At 34.9% G+C, this 27,849-nt stretch overlaps 2 protein-coding genes and 1 long non-coding RNA gene across 9 annotated transcripts; 1 reads left to right on the top strand and 2 right to left on the bottom strand.

Annotated features, from left to right (window-relative positions):
* Positions 1-305: 305 nt before the first annotated feature.
* On the bottom strand, positions 306-4,343 carry LOC132303882 (glyceraldehyde-3-phosphate dehydrogenase, cytosolic-like). The gene is made up of 12 exons (XM_059801327.1): positions 4,186-4,343; positions 4,055-4,078; positions 3,838-3,938; positions 3,428-3,543; positions 2,989-3,088; positions 2,230-2,376; positions 2,014-2,074; positions 1,838-1,935; positions 1,506-1,648; positions 1,234-1,317; positions 789-878; positions 306-637 (listed from the first exon to the last, which is right to left on the bottom strand). The coding sequence occupies exons 1-12, from the start codon at positions 4,187-4,189 to the stop codon at positions 592-594; spliced, it is 1,014 nt and encodes a 337-aa protein (XP_059657310.1). The 5' UTR covers positions 4,190-4,343; the 3' UTR covers positions 306-591.
* A 6,703-nt stretch (positions 4,344-11,046) lies between these two features.
* Positions 11,047-15,277, bottom strand: LOC132303879 (glyceraldehyde-3-phosphate dehydrogenase, cytosolic-like). 2 transcript variants are annotated; one of them, XM_059801326.1, is made up of 13 exons: positions 15,131-15,277; positions 14,997-15,020; positions 14,789-14,889; positions 14,390-14,505; positions 13,921-14,020; positions 13,254-13,400; positions 13,037-13,097; positions 12,861-12,958; positions 12,529-12,671; positions 12,264-12,347; positions 11,851-11,940; positions 11,468-11,695; positions 11,047-11,282 (listed from the first exon to the last, which is right to left on the bottom strand). In XM_059801326.1, exons 1-12 carry the CDS (start codon positions 15,132-15,134, stop codon positions 11,650-11,652), a joined length of 1,014 nt encoding a protein of 337 aa, XP_059657309.1. In that variant the 5' UTR covers positions 15,135-15,277; the 3' UTR covers positions 11,047-11,282; positions 11,468-11,649. The 2 variants fall into 2 exon arrangements, with proteins under 2 accessions (XP_059657309.1, XP_059657308.1); XM_059801325.1 differs by lacking the exon at positions 15,131-15,277 and having other exon boundaries at positions 14,997-15,030.
* An 895-nt stretch (positions 15,278-16,172) lies between these two features.
* LOC132303880 (uncharacterized) lies at positions 16,173-26,899 on the top strand. Of its 6 annotated transcripts, none has more exons than XR_009481418.1 (9): positions 16,173-16,609; positions 20,191-20,611; positions 21,393-21,713; positions 21,833-21,889; positions 21,980-23,097; positions 23,202-23,287; positions 23,829-24,598; positions 24,776-24,919; positions 26,502-26,899. It is a non-coding gene; the product is annotated as an uncharacterized LOC132303880 (long non-coding RNA). The 6 variants fall into 6 exon arrangements; XR_009481421.1 differs by having other exon boundaries at positions 16,178-16,609; positions 22,842-23,097; XR_009481417.1 differs by having other exon boundaries at positions 21,833-23,097.
* Positions 26,900-27,849: the final 950 nt, after the last annotated feature.

The following is a 27,849-nucleotide window of genomic DNA, read 5'->3' as shown; positions in this document are numbered from 1 at the left end:
GTTTTAGTTTGAAAACCACCGCGCACAAAGAAACTCCCAATTCAAATCATCCAAAGAAAAATTGCAACAACAAATGAAATTTTTTAAACTTTGACCAATTTTTGGTCACCCAGCCACACAAACTCTTTGATTTGGATGTTCCTGCTACTCATTTCGAATGCATGGCATATAAGTAACAATCATACAAGGAAAGCGATATGTAGTCCGAAATCCAACTTTCGGACGCATGTAACACAAACTCATCATACAACCTATCATGCACTGAATGAAGACCCTGCAGGAATTTATGATCACAAAACAAGCACTTTGACATACCACCACCACAATGAGTGTATTAATACCAAACAAAATACGAACACACTCCATGAAATCCATTAACACATTTAAAAAGGGAGGATATGTGTCCCACCACCTGAACATAGAAAAATTCAAGACACAAAAACTTGCAAGATCACAACGCAGCCTAGAAATTGTTGTCCCAAAACAACTTATTTTATCCTTCTCTCCCCTTAAAACAGACACAAGCTAATACCATGATCGAGCCAGTATGTAGAATACATAAAACATAGACGAGCCAATCTTGCGCCCAATTTAGTGGGTATTTGCCATATGGACGATCAAGTCGACCACACGTGTGCTGCATTACACACGAAAAAAAGGGGGGAAAATCAGTAAGCGTGATTAATCAACTATCAACCCATAACCATATCATATCCTATCAAACACATCGCACATAATATAAAAACATCCTGCCAGGCACTGAACATGAAATAGAAGTAGATTGTTACCTGTAACCCCACTCATTGTCATACCAAGAAACGAGCTTCACAAAGTGATCATTCAAAGCAATTCCAGCCTTGGCATCAAAGATGCTTGACCTGGAAATTTGAACAAAAAAACCAAATTATATTTGCTTGTCGAAAGCATGATAGATTAATCAAAAGGCAATTTCGGTTAGATTAATCCATTATGTCGAATAATCTAAACAGCAATAGTGAATAAGGACACAGCATAGGATACCACATACACAATACATTCATGTCTAATGTTTGAAAAGGACTGTGACTTCTAAAAACCAATTGAAAAGGAAACAAGATAGGAATGCCCTTATATACACTATGGCGTGTTAATTGTTTTAAGATGACCATGAATTCCAAAATGTATTCAAGGAAAAAAAACAGAAAAAGAAGAGGGAGATTGAAACCCATGCATGACTGATATATTAATCTATACCTGCTGTCGCCTATAAAGTCAGTGGAAACCACGTCATCTTCTGTGTAACCTAAGATTCCCTTCAGCTTTCCCTCAGACTCCTCCCTGATAACCATTCATTAAGGATAAAAAGTAGGTAAACAAAAATAGACCACACATTGTAAGACATGTGAACATCCATCTACCTACTAAGAAATACACCAAAAAGTCTCACAAGCAATCAAGTTTGACAAAAGCAAACTACAACAAATATACAATTCAAAAAAATAAAAATAAAAATAAATGCAATATACTTGATAGCAGCTTTGATTTGTTCATAGGAAGCAGCCTTTTCCAGCCTCACAGTGAGGTCAACGACAGAGACATCAACGGTAGGGACACGGAAGGCCATCCCGGTCAATTTCCCATTAAGTGCAGGCAACACTTTACCAACAGCCTTGCAGGATCACAAATATGTTCAGAAGAAGGAAGAGATAAGAGTTAGAGGCAAGAAGTACAACAAATACAATAGAGAAATTACATTCAAATGCCAATTTTATAACTTAAGAAAATCATCACATCTGATAGCTCTTTAATGCAAAACAAAGATATAAGTAATATAAGCAACTTCATGATCCTTCAATACCTTGGCAGCTCCAGTGCTGCTAGGAATGATGTTGAATGAAGCTGCTCGTCCACCTCTCCAGTCCTTGCTTGATGGTCCATCAACGGTTTTTTGTGTGGCTAAAACACAATATCAGCATATAAATAACACAGTGCAGCCTTAGTGTGAAAGAATAAACAAACCACAAAAAGACCCACCAGTGATGGAGTGAACAGTAGTCATAAGGCCCTCAACAATGCCAAATCTGTCATTGATAACCTGCAGAATTGAGTCAGGAGAATGCAAGATAACATTAAACCCTACCCAATTGGCTAAATTTGAAACTGGAAACCAAAGTTAACTTTCACTGTTTATATGTTTTGCTTCAGAGTTATTGCATTTGAACAAAAGACCGGAATAAATAATATATGAACCTTAGCAAGGGGAGCAAGACAATTGGTAGTGCAACTAGCGTTGGAAACAACATGAAGATCTGGCTTGTACTCCTTTTCATTTACACCCACAACAAACATTGGGGCATCCTTGCTAGGGGCTGAGATAATGACCTTCTTAGCCCCACCCTGACAAATCAATAAAACCAACACAATTCAGATAATTGAACCTCTGCCAGAATTCAACCTCAATCTTCAAGAATTTAAAAGAATCAATAGCATCGAACAAATTGATCAGTTCTAAAATTAAAATAAGCCAGACTACAAAAAATCCCACAAGATTCAACATGAAAAAAATTAAGAATATGGTTTATAAGTACTGAGGATCAGGGAACTTAAATGCACGGGAATGGCAAAACAAGATTGTCCACAACGAGGGTAATGCTACGGCAAGAAGAGGATGACCAAAATTTTGATAGATAACATGTTGTTTGATTGAGACTATAACCTCAAACAGAGGAGGGGGAGAGAGAGAACCAAGTAGTTAAGAAACGTTTTGTTGAGTTAAGAGTACTAATTATTACTTTAAAACAGTAATAAATATGAGGAATGCAAAAGATTTATATTTTATTACATAAAGATATTGCCTTGTAAGAATTTTGCAAATTGCTATTTTGCATTGAAAAGAAAAAATCAACAAAATTTTCATTTTCAAAGACAATTTCAAATGTCCACAATAAATAAATGATATAGATCTTCTATGGCAAAATAAAGTGTATGCGGTAAAGAATAGTAGCAAACTGTCAAGTGAGCTGCAGCCTTGTCCTTATCGGTGAACACTCCTGTAGACTCAACAATATATTCAGCTCCTGTTTCGCCCCAGGGGATCTCTTGTGGGTTCCTAATCAATTAAATCAACCAAAAAACTCTAGTCAGTATCCATTTTATGCACAATTGGCAAACTTCTTACAACATAAACCCTCTCAAACAAACACACACGAGACACAAATGTCCGCACACACACAGACACATGCTTTTTTTTTTCTTTTTCTTTTTTTACATAATAGAAATCAAACAAAGTAAACACAAGAGCACAACAAAACAGGCTAGCTCAAACCAGAAGGTTGCACAGTATTTAACAATGGCTTCTAAACCCCAATTGGGCCATACATCTAGCATGCTTATTTTGTCACTGCATTTGTCTGTATGTGTGCAATTACAAAGGAATTGAAGTTTGTACCTAACACCAAACACAGCAACTGGCTTCTCACCAAAGAGAAGGGTTTTGGAGTCTTTCACCTTGAGTTCATGATGCTTCCACTGACCATGAACACTGTCATACTTAAACATATACGTCTGCAAGAACCATCAACCAACACAGATAAGCCCTGTTAGCATAGTCAAAAAGTTACTTCGAACATATATATGTCTTCAAGATCATCCCACCCAGATAAACCCTATTACCAATAATCAAAACCCCACACAGATCCACTTCATATAATACTTTTTAAAGATCAAACAATAAATCAGAACACTAATTGAATTATCTGATCATCCAAACTAGTTCAAATCAAAACAAGATTGAAGTAGCTCAGAGAGAAAGAATAGCATCGAAAGCCTAATTATCCGATCAAAAGGGCAATTAAGTACCATGTAGTCAGTAGTGATAAATGGATCATTAACGGCGACGAGCTCAACGTCATCTCTCTGCAAAGCAACTCTCGCCACCAATCGGCCAATCCTTCCAAAACCTACACGTGGAGTTCAGAAATTTTATCACTAACCAAAAATTAATAAAACCAAATCTATGATTATATTCATAATTTCACAATTATATATACAATTGGAAAGAGAGTAGATCTGTTACCGTTTATCCCGATCTTGATCTTGCCTGTACATATATTAAAAAAAGAAAAAAAAAAAGACAATTAAATCACAAAACTAAGAAATTATCACAACCATAACATAATTAAGTAATATAGAAGAAGTAAATCTTACCCATAACTATCAGAAAGATAAAGCGAACAGGTACAGAAGAGAGAGAGAGAGTGAACAAAGCGAGGGTTCGAGAGAGAGAGAGAGAGAGATAGAGAGATAGAGTAGGTAGTAGTGAACTGAAAATAAGAAAGAAAGGGTTTTAATATAAGATCGGGACGACTCGTGGTAGCTTATGGTGTTGCATTGATATGTATTGTCCGATTTAATGACTCGGAATAAAAAGTGACAAAGATGAAGTTATTGTAACCGTTTGATTGGCGGGGAATGATGTAATTAATATTCTGGAAGGATGAGCGAGAAACTTAGCTGGGCTGTTAGGTTGCAACGTCAATTTTGAAATGGACAAATGGGCTCAGTCTTCGTAACTTTGAGCCCATACGCAAAAATTTGGGCTACAACAATCTCTGATCCAAGCCTGTAAAAAAAATGTGAGTACTAATTTCTGTTTTTTTTTCTTAACTTAGAAAAATAATAATAATAATAATAATAACTTCATGTTCCACAAGTTGTTTAATTGCAACTTAAATTGGGTTCGAATTAAAAAGGAACAAAGAGAAAGAGAAAAGAAACATGATTTATCTCTTGAAAAAACTAAAAGAAAAGGGAAAAGAAGAAAAGGAGGGGATAAGAAAAGAAAGAAATGAATAAATAAGAAGGGGGAAAAAAAAAAAACAGATGATAAAGACAAAAGGAATGTCCACATTTATGTAAAAATAAGAGCAAATGATAATCACTTATTCTCGTTTAATGTCATTTTTGAAAGGGGTTGAAAAATACTTAAAGAGGTTAAACTATTATTTATTTCCCTTTTTTTTTTTTTTCATTTCTTCTTTATTTTTAAAATTAAACATCATTTAACTTATTAATCCTCTTTGGGTAAAGAAAAATCAACTCACACGTTCAGAACCGACCTAGGATGTAAGGGGAGGGGAACAATAATGAATTGTTTTAGTAATTTTAAGGGAGACAAAATTAATATTTCTTGGATAAATCACTGAAAATGAACAAATTATAAGGGTATATTAGTAAAAAACATATATATCAGAGGTGCAGTTGCCCCTGACTTGCATGTTGCTTCGTCCATGCACACATTAGTTATTTTAGATTCTTGGATGATCTAGTAACTCTGGATACATGTAACGATTCACAAATTACGTGCATCGTTTAAATGCAACGATCCAAAAATTAACTCACCGGTAATTGAATTCAAAACGTTCGAGATTATGGTTCGCACCAAATAAACATCCCTTATCACTGTACAAAAGGGCGAAGCCAAGGGGCAAGGGCGGATGTAGGGCCCACCAAAAAAAAAAAAATGCTAATAGTTTTAGCCCACCCAATTAAGCCCAAATCCACTCCGTTACCATACTAAAATAAAGGCCCAAGCAAAATAAGCCCAGGATTAGCCCTAACCCAAGGCAACAAAGACGGTCGCCTAGAGCTTTAAAATTTATAATAATAATAACTGTAGTGACGTAAGAGAAAGTTGGGTTAATGCCATGAGAAGAGAGAGAAACGGAGCCAAAACGGAGTGAGAAGAGAGACCCGAATCTCAAGAAGGACACATCCTACGGCTAAAAAAGGGGTGCGCGTGAGTGCTCTTGCAAGCGCACGCTCGCAATAGCGCTAGTCAAAGAAATAACAAATCCTACTCGATCATGATTTTAACTTCGCAAAAGCATCATAATGGCATATAAATAATAGTAACATTTTGAACCAATAAAAATTAAACATCCAAGCCTCAATCCGTTTCATAACCTCAGAGTCAATCTTAGTTGTCCACACCAATTAAGAAAATACAACTAGACAGATCTTCAACCGTTTAATACTGTTCCTGAAGAGCACATGGATGGTCATTTTCAACTGTCGGATTCACTTTTATATCTAGGGCAAATCCCCAATCGCCTCCATCTCTATTCTTGTTCTCAACTCTGAACTTGCCTCTCTCTATCTCTCTCTGCAACTGCAAACTACAAAATCTACAAGAATTAAAAGTTCAAAACCCATATATTTCAGTTTATCTATCTGTCTGCAAGAATCAAAATTTCAAAACCTATTACCTATATCAAAACCCATATCGGCATATCATTTCAGATTGTTCCAAAAATCAATATATCTCATTTTTTTCTGTTTATCAGCTTCTTTTACCCTAGTTGCAGGACAATTGGATATTATTTTTAAAACAAAATAAGGAGAGAAGAGTAATTTAGCCAATTTTCCTGACAACTAGGGAAGAAGAAGCTGAGAAAAATGAATAAACAGCTTCTTCTTCCCTAGTTGCAGGACAATTGGATATAATATCTCATTTTTTTTCTTTTCTTAGTTTCTTTTACCCTAGTTGCAGGACAATTGGATATATCTTTTTTCTCTGTGAAAAAAATTAGGGCTCCTATTTTGAATCTTCGATCTGAGGTGAGTCTCTTTTTCTGATTTTTGTGTTTTTTTCTTTTCATAAATTTCTATTATCATAATTATTCTCCTTCTGTAATTGTTTCTTGGGTACTCTATGCACAGCTTATTTATGTATAAATTATGAGGAGAATAATTTCAACGAGGAAAAGGATGAGATTCATCTCTAAATGCACCAAAAAAACACAAGGTACATACATATTTATGTCTCTGTACTTTTATTTTTGTTGGTCAATAGCTATGTTAACTTTGATCAATCTTAAAAGTGGTTTTTTTTTTTTTTTTTTGAGTGATTCGATTAGTCTTGTGTCTTATTTAAAGGTTATTTTTTTTATTTTTTTAGGTGTTTGGGTTAGTCTAGTGTTTTTGCTGAGGCATTCTTATTCAAAGATTTTTTTTTTGGGTGATTGGATTGGTCTAGTGTTTTTGCCAAAGCATTCTTATTTAAAGGTGTTTTCTTTTCTTTTTAGGGTGATTGGATTAGTCTAGTGTTTTTGCCGAAGCATTCTTATTTAAAGGGGTTTTTTTTTTTTTTTGGTGATTGAATTAGTCTAGTGTTTTTGGTGAAGCATTCATATTTAAAGGTTTTTTCTTTTCTTTTCTGGGTGATTGGATTAGTCTAGTGTATTTGCTGAAGCATTTTTATTTAATGTTTTTTTTTTTTGGGTAATTTACACTGACCTACTCTATGGTTTGCCATAATTACAGGCGGCACCTTTCCTTTTTCGAAAATTACGCGGACCTCTACTACTTTTAAAAATATCCTACACGGACCTCCCTTATGTGTGACAGATCGTTAAATATACTAACGGACCTGTCAAAATTACTAAAATACCCTCAACTTTCAATGATAAATGACTTAAACACCCCAATGTATGCGTGTGTGTGCACACACATATATATTAATGAATTTCCAATTTCAGAGGCAACAAAGAACACAGTTAGTCCGATGAACCACAATCCAAGCATGGTTAGTTGATTTCAGTCCAGAAAAGTACTGTAGCAACAAAGAATTTCAGTTCGGCTCTCTGTTTGGTCTGAACGGGAACTGAAAGAGGTTGGACAAAGCTCGTCGTTTGTTCACCGGAGTCGCATGCATGTCTTGCAACTCACTGGATGGTCACTAAAATGGGTCTCATTGTTATGGGTTTTGTTGAAATTGCAGCTTGCCGGATTTCTGTCACATCTCTCTCGCACATAAAACGAAACTCCAAATCTTCTCTTTTGTTGCGCATACCTGTATTTCCGGGTCAGTTCGTTCACTACATGGACTTGGTTCAACCCGCGTTTTTCCTGCCGCCGGAGACCCCAAGAGAGCCGATGGAGTTTCTTTCTCGCTCTTGGAGTGTCTCTGCTCTCCAAGTGTCCAAAACTTTGGCTCCGCATCAGGTGCTAGTGAAGACCTTAAGTGGCGGAGTTAACGGTGCTGGTTGTGGTGGAGGTCCGACTATACCGGAGGATTTGGCCAGAGAGTTGGAGGAGGCGGCGACCGTCTCCGGCAACCCTTTCTCGTTTGCTTCTTCCGAGACTTTGCAGCTTGTCATGGAACGTATAATGTCGCAGTCTGTAAGTATATATCTGAGCATATGCCGACAAATTACACAATTCTCTCTCTCTCTCTCTTTAGAATAATTCATCTATTTTGGCATTTGGCTTTAATTTTGGGTATTTCATGCTATTTTTGCTTCTGGGTTCTTTGAATTATATCATTTTCTTTGATCGGTCTCAATCTGTGTGGAAAATTTATTTTAGAACCATAACTATCATCACTCCCTAATATGTTTTTTTAATTTGTTTTAGTTTTTTGGCGAGTTATTTTTGTGTTTTAGATTAACTGGAAAACTAGTGTTTCTTGAAATTACCAAATCGATTTGAAACATCTATGCAATACAGGTAGCTTTATATTTTCTTGGGAAGCACAAGTAGCATTAAAATACAGAAACAGGGCACTCTTGCTCTGGGTTTATGTTATGTTTGCTTGGTTTCCAATTTTATTTAGCCGCCGCGCACGGTGGGCGCGAGGAAGAGTACTAGTCTTTAGTTATTTTTCCGGCAACAGAAATTACATAGTCGCCGCCATCGTTGTCGCCGAGTGTCACTGCTAGATTAATCCCCGGATGAAGACGATCTGTTGAACCAAACCCAACCCTCTCACCACTTCGACTTCGCGCTCGGCCATGTAGAATCAACCGTCACCGCCGCCCTCGGTCGCGATCTTGATCTCTCAATCCTCAAATCAATACCCAAATTAGGTCATCTATGATGAACGCGTTTCTCGTGCAGGATGTTCATTTCCAGGGCTTGATATATATATATATATCTTTTAAATATAATATTTATTTAATTATATAGACAAGGGTATTTTAGGAATTTTAATAAAAATAGTAGTCAATTTCCGTCGTTGACTGGGGTTGACCGTAACAGAAGGGATGATATTTTAAAAAATAGGAAGGTCCGCGTAATTTATGGAACAGGAAGGATGCCGCTTGTAATTATAGTAAATCATATGAGAAGTCGGAGTAAATTATCTTTTTTTTTGTGTTTTTTTTTGGCAATTTATGCCCATTATTTTGGTTCATCAGAGTAAACACTACAAGGACTCAATCAGTGGGCTGCCTGATGAAATTCTTGTTTCTGTTTTGTCTCATCTGGGAATTAGAGAAACTCGTGTACTCTCAAAAACATGGAAACGTTTGTGGTCATTTAACAGGGTTCTAAACTTTGATGCCTTACAAACAATTTTTGAACTTGAAATGAATGAGGAGCTTTTGGAGATATCCTTCTGCCCCAATTTGATGGATCTTGAGGTCTGTGCTACTAGTCTAGTGTCATTTAAATATTTTGGGCTGCGCCAAAGAATAAATATGCAAATTAAGGATGCATTCCGACCCTTTTGAGGTACTTCGAAGAAGCAGTTGAAGCAAATATAGAGGAGGGTGAAGGTGATCTGAACTGAGATTGAAGTTGCAGAAGTGATAATGAATGATATAATTTCGGATTTGGTAACAGTAATGAAGGATATTGCAATCTCAAATGAAGATGAACCGAGTTTTGCTGCTGATTTGATCCACGAGAGTGGAGAAGAGGGATGCAGAATTGTATTTACGCCCCTAGTCATTGCAGAGTTGAGGAACTCACTTAAGGAGTCTGCTGACACTAGGTATGGAGTGCCGCGTATATATGGTAGGTATATATTGCTCAATCTTCTTTCTTGATTTAATGTTGCGAGGTTAGCTATTAGAAGGTCTCTATGGTAATGTTTATTTTTCTTCTCTCCAGTAACTTGAATGTGAATCGAATTGCCTCTGGAATCATATTTAATTTCTGAGGTTAACATGCATGCATCTGATTTGTAGAGGGCTTGAGGGTCCGAGTGTTTGAGTGAGGTGGGCATGGTTACATTAATGGTAGAAACAAGCTTTAATGATTTCCAACGGACTGTTGTGTGTTATGGATTGATCTCCCTTGTAAACCTAACTTCCTTAACTTGCAATTTTAACCAGACATGGTTTCTGCGTACTACTAAAAGCCAATGCAGGTTTCTTCTGGCTATTTCTTTGTTTCTGTCCCCATTGTAGGACCATTTTAAGGAAATATGAAAAGATGTACAAATTTTTTTTTTTTAAATTCAACTAACTAATATCATCCGAGATGAGATGTAGCAAATTAGGTCCCATGAATTTTCATATGATTTTCAAGTTTGACAACGTGATTTTCTGGTTCAAATCCCTTCCCTCCTCTTTGAGACAGAGATGTTATATCATTGAATTAGATGTCATTTGATAAAAATAAATAATATATATACACATCAGACTATTCTTTTGAATCGGAAGTACAACTTAAAGTCAGATATTTACAAAAACTTGCAAGCCACCATTAAGACTATATGAATTCAATTTAAACTTGATGAACCTAGATCCATGGAATCTCTTTTCATCAGCAAAATTGGCTATATATATATATATATTAATGTTAGATGGGTGCACAATATATTTTTCATGTTTTGTTTTTGTTCGTCAATCGTTCATCAAGTTCTGTAACAATGTCAAAAGTGTAACTATAGAGTTTCAAGTACAAATATTAAAGTTTGAGTTTTGCAATTTTTATTTCTTTTAAAAGCAGAATTGTTCATTTTAGTAAATAAATTAAAAAAGTAAACAGATTCTCACTCAAGCAATGTTTGGAAACGCTGAACGATTAATTAAAATTTTAAACCAAATTTCTTCAAATTTTAATTATAAAAACATTATCTTTCTGGCAAACTCCTAATCAAATCTCGTACTATTCTTGTATAATCTCGTACTATTCTTTATTAAAACTTAAACTCATCCACCCTTTTCAAAACTGAAGGTAGCACTTTAACTATGACAATTATGTTAATTCTCACAATTTTTTTAAATATATCTGGTGGTAGATAACACCAAGAACAACATATTAAAACACTCAAAAATATAATAATAAATAAAAATTTAAATATTTTATTTTTTATTGACAAGAAACTACAAACCCGAGAAAGACTCGAATCCTCACCAAAACATAAGTTTGATTACCTGGGCCAAAACTATGTTTGCTCTTCTTCGAATCTAGACAAAACCCAAAACCAGGCCCATGACTTGTGGCTTCCTAGTAACTAGCAAGTCCACATTTTCAATTTCTCATCCATTTCTTCTGTTCAGTGTATTCATAATCTGCACAAGAAAAAAACACAAAACCGTGGCAAATTGAAACTATGGTAAAATCATTTTTGAGATTTTGCACAAGCTTCACACATTTTCTATTGTTCAAATTGGATTTTTCATTAAAAATTCTACCGACGTAAGTTGATGTGTGGAAGAATTTACCGAAATGGGCTAAGTGCGTGTGAGGAACATACCATTAAAAAGGGAGGGATATGTGTCCCCACCAAACCTGCTAATCACAACGCGGCCTAGAAATTGTTGTCCCAAAACAACTTATTTTATCCTTCTCTCCCCTTAAAACAAACACAAGCTAATACCATGATCAAGCCAGTATGTAAAATACATAAAACATAGTCGAGCCAATCTTGCGCCCAATTTAGTGGGTATTTGCCATATGGACGATCAAGTCGACCACACGTGTGCTGCAATACACACAAAAAAAAAAAGAGGGGGAAAATCAATAAGCATAATTAATCAACTATCAACCCATAACCATATCATATCCTATCAAACACATAGCACATAATATAAAAACATCCAGCTATGAATCGAACGTGAAATAGAAGTAGATTGTTACCTGTAACCCCACTCGTTGTCATACCAAGAAACGAGCTTCACAAAGTGATCATTCAAAGCAATTCCAGCCTTTGCATCAAAGATGCTTGACCTGGAAATTTGAACAGAAAAACCAAATTATACTGCTTGTCAAAGGTCATTTCGGTTAGATTAATCCATTATGTCGAATAATCTAAACAGCAATTGTCAATAAGGACACAACATAGGATACCACACACACAATACATTCATGTCTAATGTTTGAAAAGGACCCAGACTTGTAAAAAGCAATTGAAAAGGAAAAAAGATAGGAATGCCCTTGTATGCACTATGGCCTTGTTAATTGTTTTAAGAGGACCATGAATTCCAAAAACTATTCAAGGGGGAAAAAAGAGGGAGATTGAAACCCATCCATGACTTTATATCAATCTATACCTGCTGTCGCCTATAAAGTCAGTGGAAACCACGTCATCTTCTGTGTAACCTAAGATTCCCTTCAGCTTTCCCTCAGACTCCTCCCTGATAACCATTCATTAAGGATAAAAAGTTGGTAAACAAAAATAGACCACACATTGTAAGAGGACATGTAAACATCTACCTACTAAGAAAAATACCAAAAAGTATCACAAGCAATCAAGTTTGACAAAAGCAAACTACAACGAATATACAATTCCAAAAAATAAAAATAAATGCAATATACTTGATAGCAGCTTTGATTTGTTCATAGGAAGCAGCCTTTTCCAGCCTCACAGTGAGGTCAACAACAGAGACATCAACGGTAGGGACACGGAAGGCCATCCCAGTCAATTTCCCATTCAGCGCAGGCAACACTTTACCAACAGCCTTGCAGGATCACAAATATGTTCAGAAGAAGGAAGAGATAAGAGTTGGAAGAAAGAAGTACAGCAAATACAATAGAGAAATTACATTCAAATGCCAATTTTATAAGTTAAGAAAATCATCACATCCGATAGCTCTTTAATGCAAAACAAAGATATAAGTAATATAAGCAACTTCATAATCCTTCAATACCTTGGCAGCTCCAGTGCTGCTAGGAATGATGTTGAATGAAGCTGCTCGTCCACCTCTCCAGTCCTTGCTTGATGGTCCATCAACGGTTTTTTGTGTGGCTGAAACACAATATCAGCATATAACTAACACAGTGCAGCCTTAGTGTGAAAGAATAAACAAACCACAAAAAGACCCACCGGTGATGGAGTGAACGGTAGTCATAAGGCCCTCTACAATGCCAAATCTGTCATTGATAACCTGGATAATTGAGTCAGGATAATGTAAGATAACATTAAACCCTACACAATTTGCTAAATTTGAAACTGGGAACCACAGTTAGCTTTCACTGCTTATATGTTTTGCTACAGAGTTATTGCATTTGAATCAAAAGACCGGAATAAATAATATATGAACCTTAGCAAGGGGAGCAAGACAATTGGTAGTGCAACTAGCGTTGGAAACAACATGAAGATCTGGCTTGTACTCCTTTTCATTTACACCCACAACAAACATTGGGGCATCCTTGCTAGGGGCTGAGATAATGACCTTTTTAGCACCACCCTGACAAATCAATAAAACCAACACAATTCAGATAATTGAACCGCTGGCAGAATTCAACCTCAATCTTCAAGAATTCAAAAGAACCAATAGCATCGAACAAATTGATCAGTTCTAAAATTAAAATTAAAATTAAAATTAAAATAAGCCAGACTACAGAAAATCCCACCAGATTCAATATGAAAAAAATTAAGAACATGGTTTCCAAGTACTTAAGATCACGGAACTTAAATGCATGGGAATGGTAAAACAAGATTGTTCACAATGAGGGTAATGCTACGGCAAGAAGAGGATGACCAAAATTATGATAGGTAACTTGTTGTTTGATTGAGACTATGACCTCAAACAGGGGAGGGGGAGAGGGGGATAGAGAGAATAAGTAGTTAAGAAACGTTTTGTTGAGTTAAGAGTACTAATTATTACTTTAAAAACAGTAATAAATGCGAGGAATGCAAAAAATAAATGAATGATATAGATCTTCTATATCAAAATAAAGTATATGCGGTAAAGAATAGTAGCAAACTGTCAAGTGAGCTGCAGCCTTGTCCTTATCGGTGAACACTCCTGTAGACTCAACAATATATTCAGCTCCTGTTTCGCCCCAGGGGATCTCTTGTGGGTTCCTAATAAATTCAAATCAACAAAAAAAACTTTTAGTCAGCATCCATTTTATGCACAATTGGCAAACTTCTTACAACATAAACCCTCTCAAACAAACACACACAAGACAAGTGTCCGCATATATCCGTTTGTACATATATTCTACACACACAGACACATGCTTTTTTTTTTTTTCTTTTTTTTCTTTTTTTTCTTTTTTTTTTACAGAATAAAAATCAAACAAAGTAAACACAAGATCACAACAAAACGGGCTAGCTCAAACCAGAAGGATGCAGGGTCTTTAACAATGACTTTTAAATCCCAATTGGGCCATACATCTAACATGCCTATTTTGTCACTGCATTCGTCTATATGTGTGCTGAAGTGTGTACCTAACACCAAACACAGCAACTGGCTTCTCACCAAAGAGAAGGGTTTTGGAGTCTTTCACCTTGAGTTCGTGATGCTTCCATTGACCATGAACACTATCATACTTAAACATATATGTCTGCAAGAACCATCAACCAACACAGATTAGCCCTGTTAGCATAGTCAAAAAGCTACTTCGAACATATATATGTCTTCAAGATCATTCCACCCAGATAAACCCCATTACCAATAATCAAAACCCTACACAGATCCACTCCATATAATACTTTTTAAAGATCAAATAAAAAATCAGAACACTAATTGAATTATCTGATCAACCAAACTAATTATGCGATTGAAGTAGCTCAGAGAAAGAACAGCATCAATAGCCTAATTATGCGATCAAAAGAGCAATTAAGTACCATGTAATCAGTGGTGATAAATGGATCATTAACGGCGACAAGCTCAACATCATCTCTCTGCAAAGCAACTCTCGCCACCAATCGGCCAATCCTTCCAAAACCTACACGTAGAGTTCAGAAATTTTATCACTAACCCAAAATTAATAAAACCATTATATTCATAATTTCACAATTATATATACAATTTGCAAGAGAGTAGATCTGTTACCGTTTATCCCGATCTTGATCTTGCCTGTACACATAAAAAAAAAAAAAAAAGAAGAAGAAGAAAATTAAATCACAAAACTAAGAAATTATCACAACCATAACATAATTAAGCAATATAGAAGAAGTAAATCTTACCCATGACTATCAGAAAGAGAAAGCGAACAGGTACAGAAGAGAGAGAGAAAGTGAACAAAGCGAGGGTTTGAGAGAGAGAGTAGGTAATAGTGAACTGAAAGTAAGAAGTTGGGTTTTAATATAAGATCGGGACGACTAGTTGTTTAGGGATTGAGTAAGGAATGTGCGAATGTTTTCCTGCGAGTGTATGGTAGTTTATGGTGTTGCATGGATATGTATTGTCTGAATTAATGACTCGGAATAAAAAGTGACAAAAGATGAAGTTATTGTAACCGTTTGATTGGCGGGGAATGATGTAATTAATATTCTGGAAGGAAGAGTGATAAACTTTAGCCTGGCGGTTAGGTTGCAACGTCAATTTTGAAATGGACAAATGACCTCGGTCTGCTTAACTTTGAGCCCATACCCAAAAAGTTGGGCTACAACAATCTCCGTTCCAACTTCCAAGCCTATAAAAAAAATGTGAGTACTAATTTCTTTTTTTCACTTTAACTTAGAATAATTATAATAATAATTTAATGTTCCACAAGTTGTTTAATTGCAACTTAAATTGGGTTCGAATTAAAAAGAAACAAAATAGAAAGCGAAAAGAAACATGATTTATCTCTTGAAAAAACTAAAAGAAAAAGGGAAAGTAAAAAAGAAAAAAAAGGAGGAGATAAGAAAAGAATGGAAAAGAAAGAAATGAATAAAAAGAAGGGAAAAAAAAAAAAAAAAACAGATGATAAGGACAAAAGGAATGTCCACATTTATGTAAAAATAAGGGCAACTGATAATCACTTATTATCATTTAATGTCATTTTGGGAAGGTGTTGAAAAATACTTAAAGAGGTTAAACTATTATTTATTTTCCCCTCGCAACAATCCAAAAGTTAACTCACCAATAATTGAATTCAAAATGTTCGAGATTATGGTTCTCATCAAAAAAATCCCTTATCAATGTACCCTGGCGAAGTCAATTAAGGCCCAGATTTTAGCCCAGCAAAAATTAAAAAATGTTAATAGTATTAGCCTACTCTAATTTAACCTATTCAATTAAGCCAAAGTCAACTCAGCCATCATACTAAAATAAAGGTGCAAGTGAAATATGCCCAGACTGGCCCTGACCCAAGGCGACAGAGGCAGTCGCCTAGGGCCTCAAAATTTATAGGCCCATGGATGATGGGCCACCAGAAAAAAAAAAAAAAAAAACATTTTTAGGTCAAATCATTTCAGCCTCCCCAATCTCCTCCATCTCTATTCTCGTTCTCAACTCTGAACTAGCCACCGGCCCCCCCTCTCTGTCTCTCTCTGCAACTGCAAGAATCAAAAGTTCAAAACCCATATCGGCATATCATTTCAGATTGTTCAAAAAATCAAAATCCACATCTTTCAGTTTCCATCGCCCGCTGTTCCAGTTCGGGTTCGCCGTTCGCAAGCTTCAGCCGCTGTCTCTCAACTCTCAAGCTTGCCCCCCTCTCTATCTGCAACCGCTAACTTGTATGTATGGGTTTTGTTTTACTATTTTTTCCGAATCAACCAATCAAGGTCTGTAATTATTGTTTTGCAAACTAAATCCTATTTGGTGAAATTTTTTATGATCTTTTTTATGTAATTTTTTGTTTTTTTACAATATAGAGTAACAAAATTTGCATTGCATTTTGAGGTAAATAATTTACTCTTTTTTTTTTTAGCAAAACAAATATATATATATATATATATATATATATATATATATATGACTTCTATTTCTGTGGGAAATTTGAATCTGGACATGAAAAGAGAAAACAAAAAAAAAATTCTGAATTGGATTAGAAATATTCAGAGATTTAATCTAAAACAATTTTTATCAACATGCCAAGCTTTTTGAAGATGGAAATCTTTTCATAACTAAAAAAAAATCATAACAAGAACTTTGACAAGCAAAAGTTCTTAATATAGGGTAAAGCTCTAAAGTTACTTCTTGAAAATTAAAATTCTTACAAAAAGAATGCTTTTGAGTGAATTCCATAGTGTTGGAAGGGGCTTGCCGTGAACTACCTCACACTCTGCTTCCACTAGTAGATTCTCAAATAGGATTAGTAAATTGGTCAAAAGAAGAGAGAGGTACTGAGTGGTGAATTGTTCAAAAATAAATTGGTATTTTTTTTCTTATTAATTACCCAAATAGGATTTTCTATGCCTTAATCAGTCAATTGTCTAAAGAAACATTGTTAATTAACTAAAATTGAATTAAACAACAGTTGATTTTGGTTGATATATTTTGATTTAGCCAACCCCATCGAGAAATCCTGCACTTGCCCCCTGGCCTTGCTCCAACTTACTATACATATATTCATAATTTTGTTATCTACTTATATTTATATGGTAATTTTGAATAACCCCCCAAAAATTTTCAAATTCCTTCAATTTCCTTTAAAAAAATAAAATAAAAGTATACACGGATCCCCCTTCTTCAATTACTCCATATTTTATTTTTCCTTCTCTAATTCTTATTCTTTTTATTTTCCTTCTACTTATTTAAATCAATTCATAAATCGCTCCAAAGAAGATAGTTGTGATTGTATTTAATGAATATTTTGGTTCTTATATTTGTCAATTATTTAATTTTTTACCCTATTTATTTAGTATATTATTTTACAATTTTTTTTTTTTTTTTTTTTTTCTTGTTTGCCTTTTAATTTAGAAAAGTTACACTCTGTATTTGTTATACTGTTGATTTTTTTTTCTTTTCAATCAAGTGCCCTGTACCCCCTTAAAATAAAATCCCGACTCCGCCCCTGACTGTACCACAGTACCATCCATGCAGGCTTACAAGTCACTCTTCCTTCTCACTTAAATAGCCCAAGTGCATGGCCACATTTATGTCTTTTACTGTTTGGCCTCGATCAGCTGCATGTGCCAAACAGATCTCATATGAATTTAAAGCATAATAGGTGTTTTCTAAACTTATCTATTCATATGCGTACATATCTATATCTATATATATATATATATATATGTAGACACACACAACTTTGGCACGACTATGAGGTGGCATAATGGCAGACTTGGCAGTTCTTAACTTCTTATATAATGGCAATGCAACAAATATCAGGTACCACTGCTATAAATGATTGAAAAATTTAAGTTTTAACATTTTTCAAAACATTCATTCAGTGAGTGATGGTTGGTGTGAGCGCTAGTTTAGAATAGTTTGTCCGAAGGTATTAAGCAAACCATGCTTTGCATTAAAAGAATTTTAAATATTCATAGAAACATATGGGATTTATAAAGATTATTAAAAGAATGTGTGTGTTTTTATGATGAATTTGATGTTTGCAATAATAATAATAAATAATAACAATTATAGTGAATAGAAGTCGTAGTCCGAATTTGGATTACTGTGATGTTTACAAGTGCTATAAATTTAAGATTTAACTTAATTTGTTTGAGACTATGCTAAATAAATAAATAAAATAGTACGTTATGTATTAGTGGCACTCTCTCAATATTCACAATTGTTTATATATTTATGTGGCATGTTTTTATCTGTTGTTCTTCATGTTTCAAGGTCAAAAAATTGTTCGCAGTGTTGGTACCTTGGGCCTTGGCCACTAGAAAAGCACATGTTGAAGTTGCAGAAAGGTTTTTTTTTTTTTTTGGTATTTCTTATTATGATTTTGGGTTAATTACAACGACACCTCTGAGGTTTGCCATAATGACACTTATATACAAGTTAGACCTTTTTTTGACAATGACACCCCCTGACAAAATTTGGAACCAAACAGACCCTTAAAAGGTTTGAAAAGACAAAATTGCCCATCAATATTTAACTAATTTTAATTGTAAACTATTAGAATTTTAGAATGACACTTTTGCCCTTTTACCAATCTCTTCTAGCCCATCGATCCCCACCCTTTCTCTCTTTTCACCTGCCGCCATCATCTCCTCAATCACAGCCCCTTAACCACAGCCATCGCCACTTATCCCCAACCACATCCTGCCGCTACCATCTCCTCAACCACAACGCCGCCATCATCTTTCTCCTTATACTGCCACCACTTCTCCTCAATCACAACCGCCAGCACCACTTCTCCTCAACCACTGCCGCCGCCACCGTCTCTCTCCACCCATCTGTGATTGCACAGAACCACATCTCTTATCACCACCACCACGCTTAATCTATGCAAAAATGTGCAAAAACAAACAGAGGAGCAACCCACAGATCAATTCAGATCCATTTGCATCATGAGACTGTGGTCGAAGGTTACAGCGGAGGTGGTGGTGGTATCACCGGAATTAACTAAATCACATCCATTTGATTCCTTTGCGCGATCTAAAATCTCACTTGAATCTACTCCGGGAAGCAAAAGGCTTAGAGAAGTCAGAGGATTGTTGGCCGGCGACGTTTCGACCAGTGGCGGCAGAACACACTTTGTTCAGGCCACAGATCAGTATATGTGAGTTGATATATATATATGTATATATAGATGGTCTGTAACTTCTATATATATATATATATATATATATATATATATATATATATATATTATATTGGCAGAGACACAGATTGCGCAAAGTGAGTCTATATATATATATATATATATATATATATATATAGCAGGTTATGAATATATTGATCATATTTGTATATAGAGAGATGTGAGAGAGGTTATTTTGGATATTTCAAATTTATTAGAATGGGTGATTTAGTAATTTCGCTATTCAAAAGTGTCATTTCACTAGTCAAAGGGTACTTAGGCCATTTTACCACGTCTGCCCCCTCAATGGGTGTCTTTGTCAAAGGTAGCAAAGCTGAGGGGGTGTCATTGTTTTTGGAATAATTGATTACTGTATCTGAGTGTTGATTTGTTTATTCTTGTCATTGTCAATTTTGTCCTATGGAATAGTATGAATTTCAACTAAATCTAAGAGCAATCGGATTATTGAGAATTTTTCACTCAATTTCTAGTATCTATTTAGAAATTTTGTAATCAGTGATTAACTAAATGCTATTTATTATTAAATTTCAATAAGTTATAGGTATCCAGTAAATTATATTATTGAATTTTAATGTAATTCTAATCAAATCCGATCAGGAATGGCTCGAACCTCACTACCGACATAGCGGAAGAAACAACTGCAGAGCAGGAAGAGGAAAAGGATGGTTTCAAAATCTCTCAAGATGCTTAGAGACATTATTGAGGCTAAGGCTAATCTTCGAACTATATTGCTTGAAAAAAATTCTCAGAATTGAGAGATTTGATAAGAAGCTTGATAAGAAGTGCAAGGGGATGAATGGTGAAATTCAAAGCACTAAGAAGAAAATCAAGGTATACAGGAGGGAATTGTTTGCCATGAAGGTTATTTGTGTGTCTTCTCTGCCAGAGATGAGCTATGCCAAAGAGTTGCTCTGCAGTGTCTCTTCGTGTGGCAAAATTATGCTTTCCCCAATGCTGGATATCAAGACAAGAAAGTCACTATAGGATTCGGCTCTATTCAAAATCACGCCTTCCGAGGGTGAGCTTTAGAATTGCTTTGCATTCATGCCTTTATATTAGTTATATCTGTATGTTTGTCTAAGAACCTATCCAATGTTAGATTATCCTATTCGTGTTTTAAATAATAGTTTTTAATTAGTGTCAGCTTATGGTGTTGCTTTGATTTTAGCTATGAACTATAGTGATTCTAAATGATTGATGCTCTTAGTAGGTTTGTTTGAATCCATAGGTCCAGGATATTAGTGTAGCCCTTCTAAACTTAGAATACTCCAGATCTGCAATACTTAGAATCTCTGTAAACTTAAATCGTGGTTTTCATCCATGAAAGTATTTACTAGCACACTGGTGTTGTGGTAAAATGTTGGGTGTACTCACCGTCTGAAATTTGGTAGTTTTGTTAATATGTAGGTTCATTGTTATTCCATGTTTCAGTACCTCATGTAATGGATGTTTATATAATTATTTCACGGTGGCTGCAAAAGAGACCGAATTTAACTGTTGGACTGTGTTTGAGCATCCATGAACTAGTTAGATTGCAAATTCAATGCACACTCCTGCCACTGCGGGTTCCAACTTTACATCGGAATGTGGAGAGACAGTTTCTTTGTTTTGAACCCGTGACCTCCATGGTCATAATGGAGTAACCTTATCATTACGTCAAGGTTCGCCCTTTGGTAGTGTAAAATTCATCTCATTAGGAGTAACACACACTCACTGTCTTATAATTAGGAGAATGGAATAGTGCTTTGCAATCATGACACTGCTTTAATTAACTAGTTATTTTCTGGAACTGCAAGTAGCTCAACAAGTTGGGAGGAGTCACTCCAAATGCTCAAGCAGACGATAGTCTCTATGGATAGTATGACTGCCTTGTGTATTGAAAAAGGTCTCTTAAAGAAAGAGTTAAATGAAAAAGAGAGCGAGTTGGAGAAAATGAGAAGTGATATCAAAGCTGAAATGAAATTGAGATCTCCAATGAAAAGGAGCTGAAGTTTGCTGCCAAATTGATCCGCAAGAAGGGATTACCAGGATTCAAAGTTGTATTATCCCTACTGTCAATGAAGACTTGAGGGTTGTACTTAGTCTGCTTGCTCCAACCTGTGGAGTGCAACATGTATATGGTATGTAGTATACTGTATAAGAGTGATTTATTTGGATTCCAAAGGTTTCATATTAAAGATTGCTTTCATTTCTTGGAGTTTTTGCTCAAAACAATTTGTTCATTCTTATTTTTTTGTAGATCACTGATTGGAATTTGGAGGAGGCAGTCTATGTCCCTAAAGGCTAGAACAAGAGGGTATGAATCAATATATGGCTCTTCAATTTTATTTTATTTTATTATTATTATTATTTTTATATTCATCAAATGACTATTCTTCCTTTTTAGTGCACTTGTGGCCATGCTATCAAAGGCTAATCTTGTGGAGTATATGGATTTTGTTACTGTTATTATTTCACATCTACAGTGGAAGAAATGGTAATACTTATGCATGATACATATATATGCTACGCTTCACAGATTGGAGCAAGCAGACTAAGTACGACCCTTAAGTCTTCATTGACTAGTGGGGACAACTTTGCATCCTGGTACTCCCTTCTTGCGGATCAATTTGGCAGCAAACTTCAGCTCCTTTTCGTTGGAGATCTCAATTTCATCTACATATAGTAATTCTGTAATCATGCCATCTCTTTCCACTTTTTCAGCTGTGATATCACTTCTTGTTTTCTCCAACTCGCTCTCTTTTTCATTTAACTCTTTCTTCAAGCGACCTTTTTCAATATGCAAGGCAGCCATCCTATCCACATAGACTATCGCCTGCTTGAGCATTTGGAGTGACTCCTCCGAACTTGTTGAGCTACTTGCAGTTTCCTCAAAAGGCATGATTTCGAATCGAGCCGAATCCTCCAGTGACTTTCAGTGAGCATTGGGGAAAGTATAATTTTGCCAGACAAAGAGACACTGCAGAGCAACTCTCTGGCATAGCTCATCTCTGGCAGAGAAGACACAAATAATCTTCATAGCAGACAATTCCCTCCTATATACCTTGATTTTCTTCTTAGTGCTTTTAATTTCACCGTTCATCCGCTTGCACTTCTTATCAAGCTTCTTCAGTTGTGTTTTCTGAGAATTTTTTTCAAGTAATAGAGTTCGAAGATTAGCCTTAGCCTCAATAATGTCTCTAAGCATCTTGAGAGATTTTGAAACCATCCTTTTTCCGCTTCTGTGACCGTTTCTTCCTGCTCTGCAGTTGTTTCTTCCACCATGTCGGTGGTGAGGTTTGAGCCATTTCGGGATCTCCCGAGGGACTGGATCTGGAGAATTCGAAACCCTAGAAACCTTTCTTGGACCAATCTTCTCTTCATGTCGAGGGAACATGTAATAATTTCTCCCATCCACTTACTCAAAATTAAATCTTGTGAACATACTTTCCCAACACAAAAGTTTGGATCTTTGTTCGTTCTGTGAAGAAAACTAGTACTCCTATTTTGAATCTTCAATCTGAGGTGAGTCTCTTTTTCTGATTTTTGTTTTTTTTTTTCATAAATTTCTATTATCATAATTATGCTCCTTCTTTAATCTGTAATTGTTTTTTGGGTACTCTATGCAGAGCTTATTTATATATAAATTATGAGGAGAATAGTTTCAACGAGGAAAAGGATGAGATTCATCTCTAAATGCACAAAAAAACACAAGGTACATACATACTTATGTCTTTGTATTTTTATTTTTGTTGCCTCTGGTATTTGTTGGTTAAAGTAGCTATTATGTTAACTTTGATCAGTCTTAAAGGTGGTTTTTTTTTTTTTTTTTTTTTTTTTTTCTTGGGTGATTCAATTAGTCTAGTGTTTTTGCTGAAGCATTCATATTTAAAGGTTTTTTCTTTTCTTTCTGGGTGATTGGATTAGTCTAGTGTATATGCTGAAGCATTCTTATTTAAAGCCGTATTTTATTTTTTTCCTGGGTGATTCGATTAGTCTATTGTTTTTGCTGAAGTATTCTTGTTTAAAGCTGTTTTTTATTTTATTTTAATTTTTTTTCTGGGTGATTCAATTAGTCTAGTGTTTTTGCTGAAGTATTCTTATTTAAAGGGTTTTTTTTTTTTTTTTTTTATCTTTTCTTTTCTTTTCTGGGTGATTGGATTAGTATAGTGTTTCAGCTGAAGCAGCATTCTTATTTAATGTAGTTGTTTTTTTTTTTTTGGTGGTAATTTATGCCCATTCTTTTGGTTCATCAGAGTAAAAACTACAAGGAGGATTGGATCAGTGGGCTGCCTGATGAAATTCTTGTTTCTGTTGTGTCTCTTCTGGGAATTAGAGAAGCGGCACGCTGTGTACTCTCAAAAAGATGGAAACATTTGTGGTCATTTAACAGGGTTCTAAACTTTGATGCTTTACAAACAATTTTTGTTCTTGAATTAAATCCAGAGGAGCTGCTGGAAGTAGAAAGATCTAAGTACATAAGGGGTGAACAAAGTTGTGGAGTCGCATCGTGGTTTAACCATAGACGAGTTTAGAGTTTCTTTTTGTTTGAATATCTCTTCTAATTGTGTCATTGATGGATGGATTGAGTTTGCAATAGCAAAAGTGTGTTCAAAGGCTTGAGTTGGACTTCCAACCATGTATCCTGTTCGAAGAGGCTGCTGGTATACCATATACTTTTCCAAACCGGACTTATATTCACATCAAAAGTCCCGTAGGTTTATCGAGCATTAGGTCCCTAAGATCCCTCTGTTTTAAGCGTGTGAACATTTGTGGAGAAATTCTTGAATACTTCCTTTCCAATTATCCTATTCTCGAATCTTTACTAGTAGAAAGCTCGGAACATTTAGTGAATTTAATAGTTATTGGTTATTCACTTCGGCTGAAGTTTTTGGAGATATCCTTCTGCCCCAGTTTGATGGATCTTGAGGTCTGTGCTACTAGACTCTTCTCTTTTCCTGTTTTCAAGCTACTTTTCGCAGATTGAGAATCTTTCGTTGGGCATGGATTGTCTCTTTGGAACAAGGTTAGTTTATATTTCTTTGAGCAACTACTTTTTGTACAAAATTATACCAATGGTTAGGAGACTGGATAGAGTCCATCCTCCCAACATCCCTCGTAACCCCAACACTAGGTAGTGATCTTTTTTATTGTTATTATTATTATTATTATTATTATTATTTTAATAAGTTTTACTTTTCAGGGTAATAGAGGATTCAAACAACTTCTTGAATTTACCAAGCTCAAGCACTTGACATTGCAAGTTATAGCAGATGAATCTAAAAGCGTTCTCAGCTGGACTACCTTGATAAATGCATCACCTTTGCTGCGTAAATTTAAATCGAAGGTAGTTTTATAGATTTGTATAATGACACAGAATAATTATCTCTCGTGTCTTCCTCTCACAGCAACAACCATGGATAGAAGTTACTTGCATTGGATAATGGTCTTCTTTATATAAAGATGTCTAATTTTTAAACAGATAAAATTGTAATTTATATAGGGAGATATATGAGTTAGTTTGTGATTTGGTGAATGTATGCACTTCTGGAATAAATTGGGTTTCTAGGAGAGAATAAATAGAAGAGGTTATAGGGAGAATAAATAGAAGAGGTAATGTGTTTTTGTTTGTGTGTGTGTCTCTCTCTAGGTGTATATACACAACAGAACTCAGCAGATCATCTAAGTGAGAGCTAGTTAGGAAGAATTTACATTGAGGGTAATGTAGGGGAAGACCAAACATAACATGTATAGAGTTAGTAACGAAGATATGATAAAATGTAGTTGACTGAGGTTATGACCGTGAATAGAGCGTAATTGAAAATTTGGGATTCATGTAGCCGACTCCAAGTAATTGGGAAAAAGACGTTGTTGAGTTAATTTGAGTATAGTACATCCATTATATATCAGTATATATAAATTTGATTGTTTGTCTACTTTATGTACTAATAATTGCATACGTGGAGGATGAATCTTTTTAAATATATCGTAAAAAATTTACATATATGCAATATTTTTGATAATTACCTCTTATATTTTTTAGTTACAATTATATTCTTGTCCAATACTAGAAAGTGTCAATTCCATGTTTTGAGATATGTTGATCCCGTTTCAAAATTTCTTGGGGCTGGCTTTTTTTAAGATGTGTTGGTGTCAACACGAGACTTTTTTTAGTCTAAAATAATGAAATTTAATTTTGAATTACAGACACATAAAAGAAAAAAGAAAGAGATACTTTCTTTTAGTGTCCCCTACCACAATACGAGTTCTCAATGAGTTGGCCCGGCTGTCCATGTAGGTAATGAGATTACTTAAAGTGTTTGATAATTTTTTTAAAGCAATTTAGCCTTGCTCAGATTTAGGAACAACGTCCTTGTATCATCTCTGGTTGTGATTACAACTTGATGAAGCAAATATGTAGGTTACTATAGTTGTTTTTTAAATACGGATTGGGTTTAGGTGTTTGATTTTCTTATTCTTTATATTAAAAATATCACATTACATTGATACATAGAAGTAAAGGGAACTTTTTATTTTTTATACATTTGTTTCTAACATGCTGATAAATTATGAAGATAGTTCTAGTACGATGATTCTCCTGCCAGCAGAAAGGAAAAAAGAAGGCATTTTTTTTTTTTTTTGGATGTCATAGCAGTTCCATTTATACTTCATTGATCTGCCCAAGTTTTAGTCGTTGAGTATCAAACTGCGTTGGGACTGATTTTGATTTGGCTGGTATATTTTCTCGAGTTTCAAATGCCTTATTGTTGTGCAGTACCCTTTCTTTAACGGATTTGAAAGTACTGTTACAAGTCTGTGTTCTAAACTTAATATGTATATCTCTGTTCTAAGCCGTTATTTTACGCCTTTTGGTAGTGTTTAAAAGTTTCACACATTCAAGTATGTTTTGCCGCTTTCCTGTTTCACAGTTATACTATTCGGGGCCTTGTGGGTCTCTAGGAAGAAAACTGCCTAAAAGTTCGCAACCATCCCCATCATTGCTTTAAGGAGGTGGAATTGGCTGGGTTTGTTGGCCGTCTTGTTGATCTTGAGCTTACCCAATATTTGATTAAGAATGCGGTCATGTTGGAGAAGATTATTATCGATCGTCACTGTACATATATATTGGGCAGACCAATACCACCTTGGATGCTTAAGGAAACAAAGGAGAAAGGATATGCAAATGAGCAGGTTATGCAACTCCAAAAAAGTCTACCTGTAAGAGTCGAAATGGATCTTATTTAATCTTTCTCAAGCTCAATGTTTAGTTTGCTTGTACTTTTAAGATAATTTAATTTCTTTATTTACAAGTTGTTCTTACTTGTTAGAGAGTCTCGTGACTGTAACTATTACGAATACATCTAGTTCTTATCCTCCTCCTATGTGACCCCTGATAATTTACAATGGTGGGCAAGGACAGGTACATGCCGTACATTCTTAAGAGTTTGCACTAGGATCCAAATTTAGCTCGGTGTAACTTTTGAATGAAACTAGAATTTGGAGGTTTTAAATATCAATAGAGTGTTGTTTATTGGAGCTTTTGAAACGATATTATTGTGAAACTAACAATAGGTGTGTTTTAAAAAATATTATTACCAAATAAATTTAAAAATAATTTGATTGTAAAAATTAATTTATGTCCTAACATACTTTTTATTGCCAACAATTTTTTGACATTGATAAAAGTACCTTTTTTTTTTCTTTTTTCTTTTTTTTTTTTTTTATTTCAATAGCATTTCCGAAGGGGTTTTTGTTTCTAAAATATATGTTTCCTTTTTAAAATTAAATTTCCTAATTATAGATATTTATGTAATTTTATTTCATTTCTTAACCGCATTTAATCTTCCGTTAGCCAACAAAAGATAAGTTGCAACCCCTTAAGCGGGGTAGTTACCATCTTCTTTATACTCACACTCACCTGGCTTCCACATTTCTCGTGCTGCATTCTTTATCTTAACATATAAATAGACTCTTTTGTATAGTTCATTACGATTTCTCTTATTCTCTCATCTTATTTCTAACAGAAAAAATACTTAAAAGGGGTTAAAGTATCATTTCTTTTCCCTCCTTTTTTTATTTATTATTTCATTCTTCCTCATCTTAAAAATTAAACATGATTTTAAGTTATACCCCAAGGTATTATCTCAATCATCTTAGAGGTGAAGATTTCAAATATTATTGATCTACTTTAGGAAATATTTTGAGTAATTGTTGGTTGCATGTGGAAAGGGACTAAGTATGCCGGTGGTGAATTATATAGCCGATGATGAATTATAA

The sequence above is a fragment of the Cornus florida genome, unplaced genomic scaffold, assembly GCF_030987335.1.
Source record: "Cornus florida cultivar Cherokee Brave unplaced genomic scaffold, ASM3098733v1 CherokeeBrave_3.0.0_Hap2_Chr04, whole genome shotgun sequence".
Lineage (NCBI taxonomy): Eukaryota > Viridiplantae > Streptophyta > Magnoliopsida > Cornales > Cornaceae > Cornus > Cornus florida.
This window is presented reverse-complemented; position numbering and strand designations above follow the sequence as displayed.